The sequence below is a fragment of the Phycodurus eques genome, chromosome 23 (assembly GCF_024500275.1).
Source record: "Phycodurus eques isolate BA_2022a chromosome 23, UOR_Pequ_1.1, whole genome shotgun sequence".
Classification (NCBI taxonomy): Eukaryota; Metazoa; Chordata; class Actinopteri; order Syngnathiformes; family Syngnathidae; genus Phycodurus; species Phycodurus eques.
In genome coordinates this window covers 6,372,553-6,390,281 of record NC_084547.1, presented here as the reverse complement: position 1 = coordinate 6,390,281, position 17,729 = coordinate 6,372,553, and the positions used below count along the sequence as shown (strand labels likewise).

The 17,729-nt window shown below is 47.0% G+C and overlaps 1 protein-coding gene across 16 annotated transcripts in view; it reads left to right on the top strand.

Annotated features, from left to right (window-relative positions):
• Nucleotides 1-17,729, top strand: part of LOC133397963 (neurexin-2-like) — a 249,840-nt gene that overhangs the window by 126,247 nt on the left and 105,864 nt on the right. For 12 of the 16 annotated variants that reach the window (XR_009767706.1, XR_009767707.1, XR_009767708.1 and 9 more), the window contains 6 exons: nt 420-803; nt 2,030-2,233; nt 4,466-4,492; nt 10,905-11,024; nt 11,612-11,993; nt 12,541-12,731. Coding sequence is in view for 13 of the 16 variants with exons in the window: in XM_061669454.1 (XP_061525438.1) it covers nt 420-803; nt 2,030-2,233; nt 4,466-4,492; nt 10,905-11,024; nt 11,612-11,993; nt 12,541-12,731 (1,308 nt within the window). In the remaining 3 variants the exon portion in view is untranslated. Of the gene's footprint in view, nt 1-419; nt 804-2,029; nt 2,234-4,465; nt 4,493-5,719; nt 6,277-10,904; nt 11,025-11,611; nt 11,994-12,540; nt 12,732-17,729 lie in introns of those variants that run through there. The other 4 variants (XM_061669452.1, XM_061669460.1, XM_061669459.1 and 1 more) reach the window with 4 other exon arrangements.

Genomic DNA, 17,729 nt, shown 5'->3' with positions numbered 1-17,729 from the left:
TGTTTGTTTCTTTCCACACCTTCAGCTCGTCCTGTGAGGCCTCGTGCAGTCTGTGGGCGCAAATGGGAACATCTGCATGTGTGACTGATGAACAGCGCACATGTGGTCTTCCTTCTAATGGCACGCTGGAAACGAAGCGTGCGCGTCTGTCTGCATGTGATCTCGCTGCTGCTCCGGCTGTAATTGGCTTTTAATAGAAAATGAAGACCGAGCCGTTAATCACAGAAAGAGAGCTGGCGAGAGAGGGGGGGGGGCTTTGCTTCGCCCGCTCCCTGCTGCATTCTGCTTTCTTTCTCCTCCATTTAGCCTGTGAGCAACGCATTAGACAGATGCCCTCGCTCACGCTCACCGCTTGTTCTCGCACCCCGCCACCCCGACATTTGTGCAAATGCGATTTCATCCCGTTTTTCACCTTTCAGGGTCCATCTCGGTCAACAGCCGCAGTATGCCCTTCAGCTCTCCAGAGGGCAGCGAGATCCTGGACCTGGACAGCGACATGTACCTGGGCGGCCTCCCCGAGTCCAAGACGGAGCTCGTCCTGCCGCCCGAGGTGTGGACGGCGCTGCTCAACTACGGCTACGTGGGCTGCGTCCGCGACCTCTTTATCGACGGCAAGAGCCGCGATGTTCGCCGCCTGGCCGAGATCCAGAGCGCGCTGGACGTTAGCAGCTTCTGCACGCGCGAGCTGCAAAAGCGCTGCAGCAGCACCCCCTGCGGCAACGGCGGGCTGTGCAAAGAGGGCTGGAACCGCTACATATGCGACTGCACCAGCACGGGATTCCTGGGCACCAACTGCGAGATAGGTGCGTTCAGGGGAGATCGAAGGGGACGCGGTCCGCTCAAATGATCCGAAAGGATGCGAGACGGTTAAGTTACTTAGGCCGGGACTCAGCCTTTACCTTTAACCTTTTATTGATCCAAGGCAAATCCTATGAGAGACCAACAAACAAAAAAAGTATACTGTATTCCAGGGGTACTCCAATACAAATCCTTCAGGGCTGCATTTTCGATGACTTAAAGGTCCATTTGTCAAGGTGGGTCGAGGCCATATGCGATAATACTGTCGTATTTTAAAGATCATTTTTATTTCAAACAACAAAAACATGAATCCAAAGCAAACACAGCAGGAAAGGGATAAGAATGATTTTCTTTGAAAAAAGAAACACAACGAAGCATAATAAAGGAGGAACTATATTTTGGTAGGTTAGCCAACTAAAGATCGGTTCGTGAACGCAAACGTCAGATAAATGAGAACAATAACCAAATGAGAACACGCACAAGTGATATCAAGAATGCTGTTCAGTTTCCATCATTTACAGTTAACATCGAACTTTCTTCTAAAAGAAAAAGCGTACCACTTCGGGTAGCGGGAGTAGCGTGCTCGGCAATCCATAGGCGGCATTCTGGTGCAACAATGGCCGATGCTGACATGGCATTTGCGTGTGTGTGGCTTCTCATTTTGACGCAAAACACCCGAATGAAGTTTAACATCTGGTACACCCACGCTACCTGCTGAATTGCACACTCTCATGACTTCCTGGACGCGGTCAGAGGGTTACATGGACTGTACCTGGCAACTTTACCTTTGACCTCTATCTTAGTTGACTACTTTCTGAATGATAGAATACTGCAATACTGCACAGATACATATATTATATATATATATATATATATATGTGTGTGTGCCAGGTTCTACGTATCCATGCATACAAAGCGATGACACGTTTGAAGCCTCGTCAGTGGCGGTGTGAGTGAGCTTTCTTTTCAAATCCGATGTCTTGATTTTGAAAGGGACGCTCATTGTTTTCGTGAGGTTTTTCTGTCCTCCAGTGGTTACATGTGCTACTGCAGGGACAGACAAACCTTCTGCCTTTCTCAGCTCTATTTATTTTGTAGTCCCGCTTTGCATCAAGGGCTTGCGGCCTAGCGGTTAGCACGTCTTCCTTCCGTTTGTCTCGCGTCAAATACTACGCGCCTCGGTTGGGAAGCGCCGCACCGAGAGACCGATCGGGGCTTGTTCTCCACGCAGAGGCGACGGTGCTGAGCTACGACGGCAGCATGTACCTGAAGATCATCACGCCCGTCACCATGCACACGGAGGCCGAGGACGTGGCGCTGCGCTTCATGTCCCAGCGCGCCTACGGCCTGCTCGTGGCCAGCACCTCCAAGGAGTCGGCCGACACGCTGCGGCTGGAGCTGGACGGGGGCCGGGTCAAGCTCACCGTCAACCTCGGTAGGCCGCCGTCATTCCTCGTCAACCCTTTTTCTCGCCATCCGTCCATCTCTGACCTTCTCGTCTTCACATTTGTTTTTTGGTTTGTTGCTCAAGAGGGGAAGAAGTACTCCCGATTGTGACCGCTAGATGTCGACAAAAGCAGGAAGGAGCTTGTTATCTCGCTGATGCAAGCTGTTTCCTGACCTGCCATCTGCAGATGGAAAGCTAGTCAGGCCACTTTCACCATCTCCTTCTTCTTTTCTCTTTTTTTTTTTGTCACATCAAAGCTCCTCTATCGTCCTCCAAATGTTGTCCGTAAGTGGTTTGGCTCCTGCTTTTTCTCTCAAGGTATTCCCCTTTTTTGGGAACTGCTGATAATATCGGACATGCTTCAGGAAGAGGTAAAGAAGATAAATCCATCCAGGCTCAAGGTCTTTGATGCTCACATTTTGGATGATAATTAGGATGCTCCAAAGCGTTATCCCACAAGGAGGTTTTATTTATTTAGTTATTTTTAGTAATGATAAGCGGTAAAGAAAATGGACGGATGGAATAGTGAGTGTTTATTTGATTCATTTTCGATCAGTCATTTAAATCACATCTCATTACATTAAAATTGACTAAGAAAAGACAAGAAAGATAAAAACTACAACGGACGAAGCTAACTGAAAAAGTGTAGGGTGAAGCTTCACCTTTTTTTCTCACAAACCCAACAACAACAAAAAACGTACTTCAGCACGAAAACCAAACAACATTTCGAACATCCTAAGGAGCAAAACTAAATGAGAACACAACCAAAAGTTCCAACAGTTTCACAATTTCTTTTGTAAAATGTTGGAACTTTTCGAGCAGACCACCACCTAAAGGAGATACACCATGCGAGGGCATTATCATCTCTCTCCTACCTTTGATATTTTGCTCCCTGCTGCCCATACCCCCCCCACCCCCACCCACCACCACCACCACGTCCACGGAACTTTTCATCCCTTCAACGGCATGTGTTTCTGCGGCCTCGGATCAAACGGTCAGGGAGACCGGCTCGCAGCTCGAAAACGTTTCAAGTATTGCTAACAAATCGACACCTCGTGTCGTGAGGATCATTGAACAAACTCCGGCACGTGTTGCCGTGCAATCTAATCGTCGCCTCTTTGCGTGTTGAATTGACCTTAATTGGGTCCACACCCTCGACACCGCGACGCTGGTCCCCGGCCGTTTGCGTCCACTATTCTGTGACGGTTGACAGCTCGAGACCACAACTCAGCTACTCTCACGTGCACGCGCAATGTGGACATGTTATGCATTGTAACAAGGGAAACGACCCTCCTGGTTTTAGCTCAATTTAAAATGATCTTTAAATAAAGCGTTTTTGCGATATGCGTGCTGCAGGAATGAGGTGGCTGGGATGTGCAGAACACCCTTTCCGTCACTGTTTGTTTTGGGTCTCCGGTGCTCCAAAAGTGCCGCAGTAGGCAAGTGCTGCGATTTACGGAACTGACGATCGAAATATTGAAAATGATGACAGCGATATGTAATGTTTAATTTCATGTCACTGTGGCTTGTAAAACAGAATAGCAACGCAGTGCTTGCATGAAGACCTCAGTGCATTGGTTCTGGAACATTTCACACCAAGTGCCATCTCAAAGTACAAACATAATGACTGAAGTTGAAATACAGTAGCGTAGTAGTATGTTTAAGATTATTGTGAGCCGCTGTAGCATTAAACGTAGCACCGAACCTAGGAAATTTCAAGAAAAGTGTACTTAAACCAGTCCAAATGTAAATTCCAATGCGTTCAATTTACAACAGAACCGCAGTCGGGCAGTGCTTCTTTCTCGGACCGCTAGAGGGAGCCTGCGTACCACTCGTGGTACTCATAACACGCTTGCCTTCAGGCTCCTCCTTTCCTAGAAAATGAAGGAGAACATTCTGTCATTTTACTTGAGTCTACTTTACTATAAGACATCACGAGAAAGCAGGATAGACGAGCAACAAAGTCGGCCCCCGTGGTGCAATATTGCCCCCTGCAGAGCTTTGGTGGCCGGGAACGAGGACAGAGTGGATGATAAAGTGAAAGGGTGCTCGTGACTCAGAGCCTGTCCCCGGATGGTGGCCCCAGAGCAATACTTGCTTGTCTGCAGAATGTACCTTGAAGGATGTAAAATGTCTCTCTGTCTCTGTCTCTCTCTCTCTCTCTCTCTCTCTCTCTCTCCTTTGATTTGATCTCACCATTTCGCTCTCTCTTCCCGCCAGATTGTATCAGGATAGACTGTAGCCTCAGTAAGTTGTTCTTTCAATTTTTATGACTCAAATGTATCATCTTTTTCAAATTGAGTGCGGTGGCCCTTTTCTGCTGCCCCTCGATCTCATTATCAGTGACACTTCTCATGATTTACGTTTCCCTCCAAATATCCTGCAGACTTTCTTCTCTTTCTCTTTAACAGCAGCATGCGTTCTTCTCACAGTCTTGTTTCTATTCGAGATATGAAAGCATAGTTGTAACTATTAATCATTCAAATGAATTCAATTCTTCATCCTTTAACGTCCTCATTGTATCAGAAAAGGGCAACTTGACACGACCATGCAAGATGTTCCACCCCCCCCCCCCCCCCCCCCCCCCCCCCCCATCTGCGCTCACACACACACAAACTGCTGTTGCTGTTTGTTTTCGCTCAGACAGAATAATTGCAAAGTGTTTTATTCGTGTCGCGATTGCACGAGGCCTCGCAGGTAAGTGGTGGCGGAGGCCGGCTCGGTGACAAGAGCGGGAAGACGAAAATGAACCTGACCCTTGTTTGTCTTTCCACATACATAGTGATTGCATTTCTCCTTTGAGCTTTTCCTCAGTGAGGATCAATTGAGCCTCGTGTGTATTTAGGGCCATGAAGTGCACTCCTCGGAGGATGCGGCACTACAATTCACCAGTAGATGTCAGACAAAGAAAGAGAACAGCTTGCACTGCAGCTCTGCGGGTGACGAGGCTTCAAAACAAACCACCTGGACAAAAGTATCGGGACAATCTCTTCATGAACCTGTATCAAAACATTTGGGAAAATCCATGGACACATTTGTCCACGCGCTGGAAATGGTGTTTGAGCATTCGATGCAGCTATCGGAGGGAACGTGTCGGATATTAGCGGTTTCCCAGCTTGACCGAGCACCTTTCATGGTCAGTCGCTGGAGGAGAAATGTGTGCGCGACGGGCGGCTCCGGACATGATGTCAGTCGGGAGTCAGGTCAGGGCGTGACAGCATCCGTTTGGAACGTGGCCTCTCGGCAGTAGGCGGCGCAAGGACCAGGCTGGCATTTGGCGCGTGGCACACTCAATAGTGACCTGGATAGAGGGCTTATGAATCAAGAATGACATTCTACTTTGGTAGGATGTCTCCAAATGTGCATGTTGTCGCCTAGTACAAGCGGCTGGACGATTTTGTTTTTTTCAGATACCGTAGGTTGCGTTTTTGACCTTTTTTTTTTTTTTTTCCATCTAAATTTGGTCTTGTTCTTCGCACACCCGCTTGGTTTTCGTCCAAAAAACAAAACTATCAGTCCGCCCTTCATTTCCCAGAATCGCTGTGCCTTCATCCAAACCCTTTTGTAAGTTGTGTGTACAAGGTTGCGAGCTTTTAGCCACAACTCTCAGCCCCGCCCGCCGCTCTGCTCTGCGACACTCGGCCAAGAGCTGCCTAACACCTCCTGTCAAAGGTCAGACCTTAAAATAGAATCGCACAGTTCCGCCACACTTTCTTGGGCCTCGTGGTGGCTCACCTCACAGCCACACTGAATAAACAAGCACCAAATAGTTTGAGTGTGACTGCTAAAGAAGCCAGGATCTTATTTTGAAGGGCTGATTTTTAAAAAGGATGTTGCACCGATGTTGCCAAGTCGACTGGGAGGCTTGTCGTTGCCTTGAGTTGTTCATCGAAGCTTGCATTGCGGAAAAGGCCTCGGCTGTCTGTTGAACTCTTTTCAAACAATACGACCGGAAGTGCCAGCCATTTGATAAAGAAGGTGAGAAACACGACAGAATGGAAATGCCATTAAGAGAAGAGTCTTCAATAAAGGTAAAAGTGATGTTTATGTCTTTAGCCACTTCATTTTGATTTATATTTCACATGGTTTTTGTTTGTACAGCTTTAGTTATTCTCTATAAAATGTCTCTCTCTCTCTACTTTTATGTGTCTGAAACGGATTCATTGGATTTAACTGAGATCCTGAGATCGACTTTCCTGGATCTCAGTTTTTAACACTTTGGCCACAAATCCCATCTATTGGAAGTTGTTGCCGGATAGTTTATAAATGCAAAAGTTGCACGGAGTAAACGCGTTAGCGTCAGACTTAGACTTGTGTGTAATGTATTTTGGAGACGCTCCAATTGGGTTTTGATTTGCAATTTAACGCTCCGATGGAGGCCAGCCATTTTTTATTTAATGCTCATTTGATCTCCCACCAGTTCTTCGTCGTCTGTAACGTAATCGTAGATTGAGTGAGGCCGGGGGGTGTTCTTTCTGTCGCACGCCGTTGTTTCTTTCATGCTTCTCGTAAATTAGTCACTTTGAAAACTTGGCTTGCGTGTGGGGGCTTTGGGTGTAGTCATGTGACTGCCCGGCTCCATTTAATTGGTGACACAGAGTCAACCTTTCCTGCTACTAAGTTACACGGCATCGCAGACCGGTTGTTTTCGCGACAACGAGCCTAACGACGGACCGGGCGGCAGCCGGAAGCTCCCGAGCCCCGTCTCATCTCGCGGGACGAGACGGCGCAGGACGCGGCTGAAATCCCAAATCAACTCGGACTAAAGAAGCGCGAGAAGTCGAATTAGAGCGCCATCTTCCCTGTCCCGAGAATGTCTTCCGGCGGCTGCCATTAGCACGCAGGAGAGATCTGCAGAAAGTTATTTCTCCGAAGGATGCTAAATCAAGATGTTTGCCAGCAAATTCAACCGTCTCCGATTCCATCCTGACCACACACAGCATGCTCTCGTTTTTCTAAAATGACAATCACGTTAAAATGATGAACATTTGTTGTTGTTGTTTTTTTTAATTCCGTTTTGACTGACAGAGATTTTTTTTTTAATGGCTTTTGTTCACACACACACACACACACGCATACGAGTACAGCGCTCTTCATGAGACCTGCAGCAATGTGGGGCCGAGATGGAAAATGTGATATCTTAAGATAAGAGCCAAATTGTATTATCATCAAAAAGGAGGCCTTCTAGCTACGGAGAGTAAATCCTTTCTTTTGTTAAGACAACAGAGCGTTGACTTGTGCAGCATTATGTAACCATTGCAGGCCTTTCCTTTTAGTGGCAGAAGTAGGGAGCGGGGGAAAAAGAAACGTGTGACAAGTCCTCATGGCTCACTTGCCTGTTCTCTCAACACTCTCAAAGCTGTACGTGCACAGCAATAAAAAGTCTGTCAAAAAAGGGCATGCGTGTGCGTGCAAAAGCCATTTGGACAGCGACGCTGGCTGCATTCTTGCTTGCATCCATTTGTCACATCCAGCCTGACTCAAGCATAAACGTGTACAGATTGTAGCTGCCTTACTTTTCTAACAGGATACATTCAATTCTGGTCGTCCGTTAACAGAGTCGCTGGCCTTTAATGCAAAAATCGTTTTCATGCCGACGTGCAAATTGAGTCGACCGGGTGTTTGCCCGGAAGAAGACGATTCTTCTGCGTGCGTGCGTGCGTGCGTGCGTTCGTTCACTATCCATAGGCACAAGTTCATTTTCTGCGAAATATCGAGCATTGTCTTGAAAAAAAGTAGAATGAAGTTTTTCCAGATACGAGCGGACGTTAGGCGGATTTATAGCGCAGAGAAGCGATTCGGACAACGGACGGCCGGATGGACTGCGGGTCGGCAGTGAACTCGTCACTTCACAGCGGGCGTCGGTTTGGCAGAGAGCAAACTTTTTTTTTTTCTTTTTTAAAAAGAAGCTTCAAGGTTCTTTATTCCCACTTGCACTTGATGTTTACGATGGAACCACACATAAAACAAAGAATTGCACATGATGTCTTTACCTTCGAAAAGTAAATTTAGCTTGTTAACAAACAATGCAAAACACCATAGACAGGCTAATAAATAGCATCGGTGTCACAGTGTTCTAACCCTTTAAGCAACCAATATTTGAAGACAAACGGTGGAGCAACACATACTGTATAGACAGACAATATAACAATACTCACTGACTTATTTTCTTTATCCTTTGCGAAGAATGACGAATAGTACTGCTCGGTTACAGAGTTGCGACCACAGTCTCCACATATATTCATGTCTGTATTATACTGCCCCCAGGTGGCCAAGGAGCAGCGTAATAGCCCTATAATTGAAACAAAAAATGTGGCAAAAAAGTTTGAATTGTCTAACATTCCATTTCATTATTTCCTTACTGTGTGCTTTTCTAAAGTACACTATTGCACATTGTTATTTTTCTTATTTTTTTGTTGGAACGGATTAATGGCATTTCCATGTATTTCAATTGGAAAAGATGATTTGAGATCCGAGTTTCTGAGTTGGAAAGAAACTTGTGTATCAAAGTGCCTCTGTACTTCAAAGTGACGCTGTATCACATGTGACGAATTGAGCAATATTGCCAAATTAATAGCGTCGGTCCGAAAAGGTCAGCTGTGCCCGTTAGTCTTACAATATGTTCCCTGCCGCTCTTGTAGTCTCCTGTTCGCACTTCTTAAGGGATGAACGCGATTGGCGCACAAAACGGGCGGCAGGACGTTTGGGCTTCGGCGGCGTAATCGGGTGTGAAGGTTGTCAGGACTGAACGGCTATTAACCTCCCAATACAGACGGAGCTGCGTGTGCGCGCGTGCATGCGCTCACCGTCTGCCCGTCCGATTTGAATATTCCCAAATTGTAGTACAGTAGTGCGCATGTGCCCGGCGTGCTCAGGCCCGCTCGGAGCCTCCTGACTAATATGCTGCCAGGTCGCTCAGCGTGATACCATGCAGAACCGGCCCATCTGCTATAAATGGACTTGGCACTGGGGAGCCCTCTTCCCAGGTCTCGTGGCTGAACTCCTTGACACCACAAGGGGGCGATAATGAATGAGCATGTGCACGTTTGCAGTAGGAAGTCAACACTGCCATGAGGGGGAGCTCAACAGTCCACAAACAAGGCTGAGTGAGTACGGCGGACCCCCGCATATTCACAGTTCGGCACTTACGGTGTCATCTAGTCGCAGATTTGGTTTTTGTTTTTGTGGGGGAGGAGGGAGAACCTATCCCCCGTTATTCACGGAAACGCCGCTTATTTGTGATCTTGACATTTTTTTTTTGCCTGATCCCGCACCCGTGTTTTTTTTTAAGGCAAATGTCAGCAAAACCAAAACATTTTGTAGTGCCAATTGGAATGAGCGTCAATTATTCATTCTGGTGTGCGCTCTTTGGCCACCTGGGGGCAGTACAAGACAGACATACGGCTATACAGCGCTGCACTGTAGACTCGGCTTCTCAGTTCAGCAGTGATATTAGTCGCTCTTCACATAGGATGAAGAATGTACGCCTGTGAGTATTGCGATTTTGTCCGTCTACATGTGTTGCAGCACCGCCACGTTGATGCAACTTGTTAGCCCGTGTGACTTTGTCGTCTCCCATTGTATGCATTTGTTTGAAATATCCAACTTGTAATTCTCTTTGTTTGATGTTTAGTTTGAGAGCGGCAATAAACAGTTTGGAGCCTCTTTTTTTGGGGGGGGAAGAATTTGATCCAAATTTTATGTGCCAAACTGCCGCTTGTTGCGAAGCGAGTTTAATTGCGTGAGCTAACCTGCCACCGGTGATCCAGCCCTTCCATCGCATTTGAAACCTTCCCAGGTGAGGACACAGCAGGGGAGGACGCGGCTGTCCGCCTGAGCTTTATCTCCTGCTGCTGACATTTTACTGCTGTCGTGCATTTAGTTGCTTTGATTATAGCATCTGTCTGGCTGAGAAGGAATTTGTGGATGTGACTTATTTCCAGCCTGTCGACCGGGGTTATGGCCGGTTGCTCTTGTTTGACCTCCTGTGTTCCAAACTGTCTTGTGAGCACAGCAGCATCAAAACATCTCCCCGAGCAAAAGTCGACCTTTTGCAGTTACTCGTGACTCCTCCGCTCTCGACACGCTGTCTTGCATATGCTTGAGTGACCCTGACAAATGTCCCGCTGCGCACCCCCCGCCCCCGACGCCACCGTCGTGCTGGTTCAGCTGCCGTCATGCCAGGAAGCGTCCGGGGCCCTCTTGTTGTGTGCCATTGTCGGCGTGATCATTCTTGCTTTTTGCCCGGCTCCAATCCCTCATGGCCCCGCGTGTGTGTGATTTGGGATGTTCAGTGGACCACACAATGCTCAAAGTTTCTTCCATTGAATCATTTGTGCCCGCAAGTCCGATGGAAGTGTCGGAAATGATTCAGTGAAGGGCCGCTGCCTGTTCAGTCGCACCCGGCGCCTTCAATTGGTTCTTTCTTTGTGGTTGGCTGTTCAAAAGGTGCCAGTTCCAGCACTTTGTGTACTGTCGTACTTTGTTCCAGTATGTATGTATGTTGGAAAAACCGCCGTGAACCTCTCTCTCTCTCCTGTGTCACCGACTGTGCAAAAAAAAAAAATGTAGGTGTTGATGGAGCGCTCGCATTCACACACATGTACACGCACACAGAACCGCTGCAATGCCGTGATTTCACTTCCTCGCTCTTCCACAGGCAAAGGACCCGAGACGCTGTTTGCGGGCCAGAAGCTGAACGATAACGAGTGGCACACGGTGAAGGTGGTGCGAAGAGGCAAGAGCCTGCAGCTCTCTGTAGATAACGTCACAGTGGAAGGTTAGTTGTTGGGTAACAACAGTGGCTGGCGGTGGAGAGAAAATGCATTTATGTTGAAATCAGTCTCGCTAATAAAACGGCAAGTGGAAGGATGAAAGGTCCAAGAATTTGGCGGAGTCACATATTGTGGCCCTGGGCAAAGGACGGGAGCAGAGCGTGAGCTCGATGAAGGAATTGAGTGGGCGCGCTGTGTCCGAGAGCAACGGGTGACCCTGTCGAGGTCTACCTGCTTTATGAGGCAAAGAGAGAACAAGTCCAGGAACCTTTAATTGCCATGCTGTGGAGCCACAGCACAACTAAATCCAAGTAAATCCAAACCAATAATCACATCTCTGCATTTTGTTATGTTGGTCTCGTCGCCTGCCCTGCAAATGAAACTCAATATTGCAATATATTGAATTTGCACCCTGATGGAACTTGTATCATTACGGCCGCATAACGTGAAGCTCAGTATTTCCCTGGACACCTTCCATTGCCTGAAGCAGAGTAGCGCAACATCATTATTTGGACAATTTATTTCAATAAATGTTGTTTATCAGTCCCTCTTCTTCATATCATCACCATCACGACCATCACCACCATTACAGGCCAGATGACTGGTGCCCACACACGCCTGGAGTTCCACAACATCGAGACGGGCATCATGACCGAGCGCCGGTTCATCTCGGTGGTGCCGTCCAACTTCATCGGCCACCTCCAGGGCCTGTCCTTCAACGGCGTGACCTACCTGGACCAGTGCAAGAACGGCGACATCTCCTACTGCGAGCTCAACGCCCGCTTCGGGATGCGCCACATTATCGCCGACCCGGTGACGTTCCGAACCAAAGGCAGCTACCTGGCGCTGGCCACGCTGCAAGCGTACGCCTCCATGCACCTCTTTTTCCAGTTTAAAACCACCACGCCCGACGGCCTGATGCTCTTCAACTCTGGCGATGGGAGCGACTTCATTGTTGTGGAACTGGTCAAAGGGTGAGCGAATATTCAAGGACAAATTCAGTAGAAACCTATTTTCCCCTAAAAGCTCTTTGCAAAGATACTTGAAAAGAGGCTTTTGCTTCTTCGTGTTTCCTATTTAGCAGTGTTATGAAGACAAAGAGCCGAGGATTTAGTGCTGCGGTCGTTGTGAATGCAACATCCAAAATAGCCTCTGCCAAAAACCGAAAACGGGTGTGCAAAAAGCCACTGCGAGTTGGACTCAAAAGGAGGTTTAGGCAGAAACGTTTCCAGGTGTATTTATCAAACCCGAGAGAAGGAGACTGAAAGAAATGTTAAGGCCGAGTTACCATCTGCAACCCAGTGAGCAGGATGATACACAGTTTAAATCAAATACAAACAAACGGGGACATAGGAAATACGGAGCCAGTCGACATTGAGAGTGAAGTGTCATCCATCTTAACGCACGTCCAGGCAAATTGGTGTGGCGTGATGGGGCACAGAGGACAGCAGCTGAATTCTATTTGGAACACTTCACACTCGCCATCATCTTCTTTGTCATTGTTACCGCATCCCTGCCCAGGTTCGTCCACTACGTCTTTGACCTTGGCAACGGCCCGTCGCTAATGAAGGGCAACTCAGACAAGCCGCTCAACGACAACCAGTGGCACAATGTGGTGGTGTCCCGGGACGCCAACAACGTACATACCCTCAAGATCGACTCTCGCACCGTGACTCAGCACTCCAATGGAGCCCGTAACCTGGACCTCAAAGGTAACAACCTCGCTTCCGCCAGCTGGCCGCCATCTGGCCTCTTAATAGCAGCTCACTTGGAACCATTTCAAATATCTATCCCGCCTTCTCGATTCATACAAAGATTACATGAGCCGAGCCGGCACAGCGGACGACTGGTTAGCACGTCTGCCTCACGGTTCCGGGGACCGGGGTTCAAATCCCGGCCCCGCCTGAGTGGAGTTTGCATGTTCTCCCCGTGCCTGCGTGGCTTTTCTCCGGGCACTCCGCTTTCCTCCCACATCCCAAAAACATGCACAGTAGTTTGATTGAAGACACTAAATTGCCCGTAGGCGTGAATGTGAGTGCGAACGGTTGTTTGTTTTTTGTGTGCCCTGCGATTGGCTGGCAACCGGTTCAGGGTGTACCCCGCCTCCTGCCCGATGATAGCCTCCATTGGAATGTGAGACAATGTGTATTCTAGAGTAGAAACACAGCTCGAGGAATCCTCTTGACAAATGTATCAGCGCACATTCTTGCAATTTACCCGCTTTGTACGTCACTAGAAAAGGTACTGCATGCACACAGCGATGCTATGCGTTCTGCGGTCTGGGAATAAAACACAGATATAGCAATTCCCACAATCTCCCTGGCATGCTTCTACCTGTGTATCAAAGAAAAGAAACAATACTCCCAGCTTTATCTTGCCCGTAGAACGCGTGTGTGTGCGCGCGCGTCTCCCTGGTTTCAGATTCTTTGTGCTTCCAAAATAAATTAAAAAAGAAGCTTCTATCTATTTGTCAGCAAAAAAAAAAAAAAAGGGTTGTGAAAAGAAGATGCTAAGCCCTAAGCTAGCTGCATTGTTTCGTACGGTGAATTAAGATGAGGCATGTTGAACATACAAGTGCAGTTATTCATTAAAAAAAAATGGGTTGCATCTCATTCAAGCCTGAGTAAACAAGCATTACGTGTGCGCAACGGCTGCACCAGATATGCAATACCACCTGTGTATAATTTCCTTTTGAACACCGCTTCTATTTGCACCTTGTGAATCGTAAATGACGAAGGAGGTGAAGGCTTTGTAATGAAGCCCTGTCAAAGCAGACTGTGTCTGCATTGCATGATAATAGCCAAACAAATCACACGTCGCGTAACTGGATTAGTGGCTCACGTCAGATAGGATGAACGTCTCAACTCCAGCCCGGTGTAATCGGAGACTTCACGCGTGGGGGAGGAGACCACGCACGAAATGTGAACGTCCATTGAAGTTCCCGCCACCACTTTGATTGCTATGATGATTTCGATCAGCGGCCATTCTCATCAATTCGTTATTAATATGCTTTGAATGGCCATTGTCGTTATCATAGGAATTTCAGTCATTTACATCATCAGGCAAATGTGACAATGCAGTCACTTTCCGTTCTACTGTGACAAATAGAAATCTCTTTCTATTTGTTGCGGGAGCTTTGGAGCTAATGAGCTGCGATGGTGGTCATAAAACTGGTAGGAAAAGTATCACTTACAGGAAAGTGGCAAGTATGAAGACAGGGTGAACTATGACAGACAAATATGGTCAAGCGGAGAGGAAAAGGCAATAAGAAGGACAAAGCAACTGTGACTGAACACAGAGTGACATCTCATATAGAGGGGAAATGAAAGTGTGTCATGACGCTAAAACATATTGGAGCCCGTAAAGGACCCAGACAAAAGTTTTGAAAAAATACTTACATTTTTATTTATGCTGATATGCTGTATGTTTTTCATATACACTCCCCTCTGCAGAACTGAGGCGCAGCCTGCGCAGTTTTAATACAACAGCCCGCAGGGGTTTTGACTCTGCTCCGTAGACGATGAATGGGCGGAAACAAAATAATAATCCGTTTATTTTTTTTAAATTTTATTTTATTTTTTTAAAAACAGTAGTAGTGTTTGTGTTCATGGTGAAATAAATTCAGTCTTGGCTGCACAAACATGTAGACTTGTCTCCAATCTGATTTATTAATTAATGGCGCATCTAAATCGATGCTTCGAAAAACACACTGCCGAATAAATATTCCATCCCCTTGATTGACGCATGCCAAAATAAGCATCATGGCTACACGGTCTAGTGGAAAGCTTATACAACTTGTTTTCCTTTGCCCTCACCACACAGTTCAACCCTCTCGACTGTTCCGACGCAAAAGGCTTCTGCCTTCGTTGATGTTTTTATCCAGTAATTTACATTGCATCCTTTCATGGTGCCAATTTCCTCTCGCTCTCTTTGTAATCGATCAGGAGATGCCAACCCATTTGATGTCAGAGGTGCATCATTATTTAGCAGTAACCTGCTGTGCAAAGGCGTGAAAGACTAAACTGCTTCCTTTTCAATAAAAGCAAACACCAAACTGATCAATACCTATTAGGAGCCAATCTCCTTTGCGCTCTCGATTCGGCTCATTTTGTGGGCGGTAAAGTGCAGCATGATAAAGACTTGATTCCAATTAGTCGTGCAAACCGCCAGAATTCAAAAACAGTACCTAATGCAAATACAGGAGCGTCACGGTTGTGGCGTCACGCATTTGTCGATCGGTGCACCTTTGGAACTGAATGCTTGGTTTCTTTGTATACAGCAGTATTTGGCGCAACTTACAGAGGAGATAAGTAGACATTTGTGAAATTGTTCAGATTCATAATGTTGCTTTACAAAGAGGGAGCCAGGGAGCAGCTATATGATCGATCCTCAAGTAACTTTGGCAAAAACGATGATCAGGTGACGACAATTAGTCGGAAGTTTGTGAAATGGCAAAGAGAAGCAGCGAGAAAGATTCGAATTGAGCATTTGTGCATGCGCAACTTATGTTTATCGTCTACTCTTTATATCCGAGTATGTATAACAACATCATTTTACTCCGCAAAGGTTGAATCGAGGATTATTCTTGTGTGACATTTCGTTTTTGTAATCCAAAAGGCTTCTTCAAGTCATCTTTTCTTTGAGGCAATTACCACAAAATTGGAAAGCCCAAGCAGCCATTGCACACACAGGCGCATGGCACAACATCGGTGAGCAACTTCTTCGGGTCCAGAGTCAGCAGTGTATTTGCATTTCGAGAAGCTGGGGACATTTCTTCCGTTCCAGGACAACGATGTCCTCATTCTAGATCAGGACGACCGCTGGATTGAAAGAGTCAAACTAGAAAAGCCGTCTCTAACCAGACAAAGAGGTCTGCCTCGAAAAATGTCCTGACATTCCTCCCCCCAAAGATGGGCTCATTCTCACGGAAGCGTGGCCAAACGAGCCGTTTTGCCGATGAGCGTGCAGGGCTGTCCTTCACCAGCCACGCCGGGCAAAAACAGCAACACCCTATTGTTGACCACCACCGAGGCATAAATAGGGGCACTCCGCACAGACAAATTTAAGACCGGAGCAGCCTTTTTTGCTTCAAGCCGAAACGTCTGCAGTAAACAAAAACAAGCCTCGATTCAACCTTTGCAAATGATCACAACTTTGGCCGAGGGTGTCCTAGAAAGGTCATCTTTCGGGCGCCCCAATCAACTTAAGTCTCTTACATCTGAGCTTTTTGAGTGAAAATGTTTGAGTTCAAGCAATAGAGGTAATTGTATTCCAATGGCAAACTCAATGACAGTAAATGTCTCCTATTTGAAGTTGCAATAAACAAGATGTGCAGAAAGCTACCTCCCAAAACTCTCGATTGGCCTCAGTAAATGTTATGTCAGCAGGGCCCTGCACGTTTTGCTGCCAGCGGCCTGTTTGAGCTCAGCGTCTTAGCATCCCCGACTCCCTCCACTGGCCCATGAGAGGTCGTTAGGTCGTTATGGTAACCATGGAGACGCGGAGGTGTTCGGTCTCTGGCGATGTCTGCGCGGCTATAATTGCTCATGCCTTTTGGTTCGCGCTGTCCTGTTCTGCAGCACAAGCATTCATCACAGCTCGGACAGCAGAGTCAGACCAGGACACCCGGGAAAGTGGTTAGTCATCACTGTAATACTCAGTACCTCTTGTGGAAACTTATTGTGGAACAAAAAAGTTGGTCAGGTCAGGTGAAATTTCAAAGTATTCAAATAAGCTTCCGCCTAAAACAACCGGGGACCCAAAGCATGTGTGTTACCTCAAACGTATGCTATGGATACAGATTCAGGCTTAGTTCATTTATTATCGAGATTTCGTGTCTGGATTATATTTTATTGCCGAAAGCTAAGAGGGTCTTACACGTAAATGAATGGCGATTCCATAGTGGGGGGAAAAAAATCCAGTGGAATAAGTATCGCTCAAAGGAATGCTTTGCACAATTCATCAAAAGAGCAAAACAGCTTGCCAATGTCATTTTTGCACTGCGCACTTTGCCACGCAATCCCTCTTTCTTCAGGGGTGCAGTCAACCGGTAGAGTCTCAAACAAAGCGCGCCGTTTGCGCTTTGGAGATTATCTCCATACAGATAATTTCATATTTGCTAAATGGTTCTCCCAGCTGCGAGTTCACTGCATCACTCTGTCAGACTAATGAATTCATTATATTGATTGTAAGGCCCAGGCGGGGAAACATGAAGTGTCAAGTCCTCATTAATTCTGGAGAGAAGTTTGCAAACATCATTGACTTATTCCATTACACAAAGTCCACGTATAATTGACCTTTTGGCTCATTGGTTCTTAGAGGCTGCGTGTTGAAAGTTTGGCACTTCACTCAAGGTCACGTTTACAGCCCACTAGCTAGTAAAACAGTGACCAAATGTATATTTCCGCATCAGTTCGACCAAAAAATTATCTTGGCGACAGCCGACAAATTCTGCCCATGAAATGCGGCAGTGTGCATTTGTTTCCCCTCCCAGAGGTGCACGATATAAATCTTTCAAAGCATCACGTCACTTCCAATGATGTAGCTGTATGTGGTACAATCAGCTCGCGTCGAGTGGAAAGCCGAGGGATCGTGTTCTCAGCGCCTCTGCAACAACAAGCGTTTCGTCACGTGCATTTCGTCCCCCGGGAGAATTCTTGTGTCTTGCGGTGACAACAGAGTGTGTGTCGAACGCAGACCTCAGCCAAAGC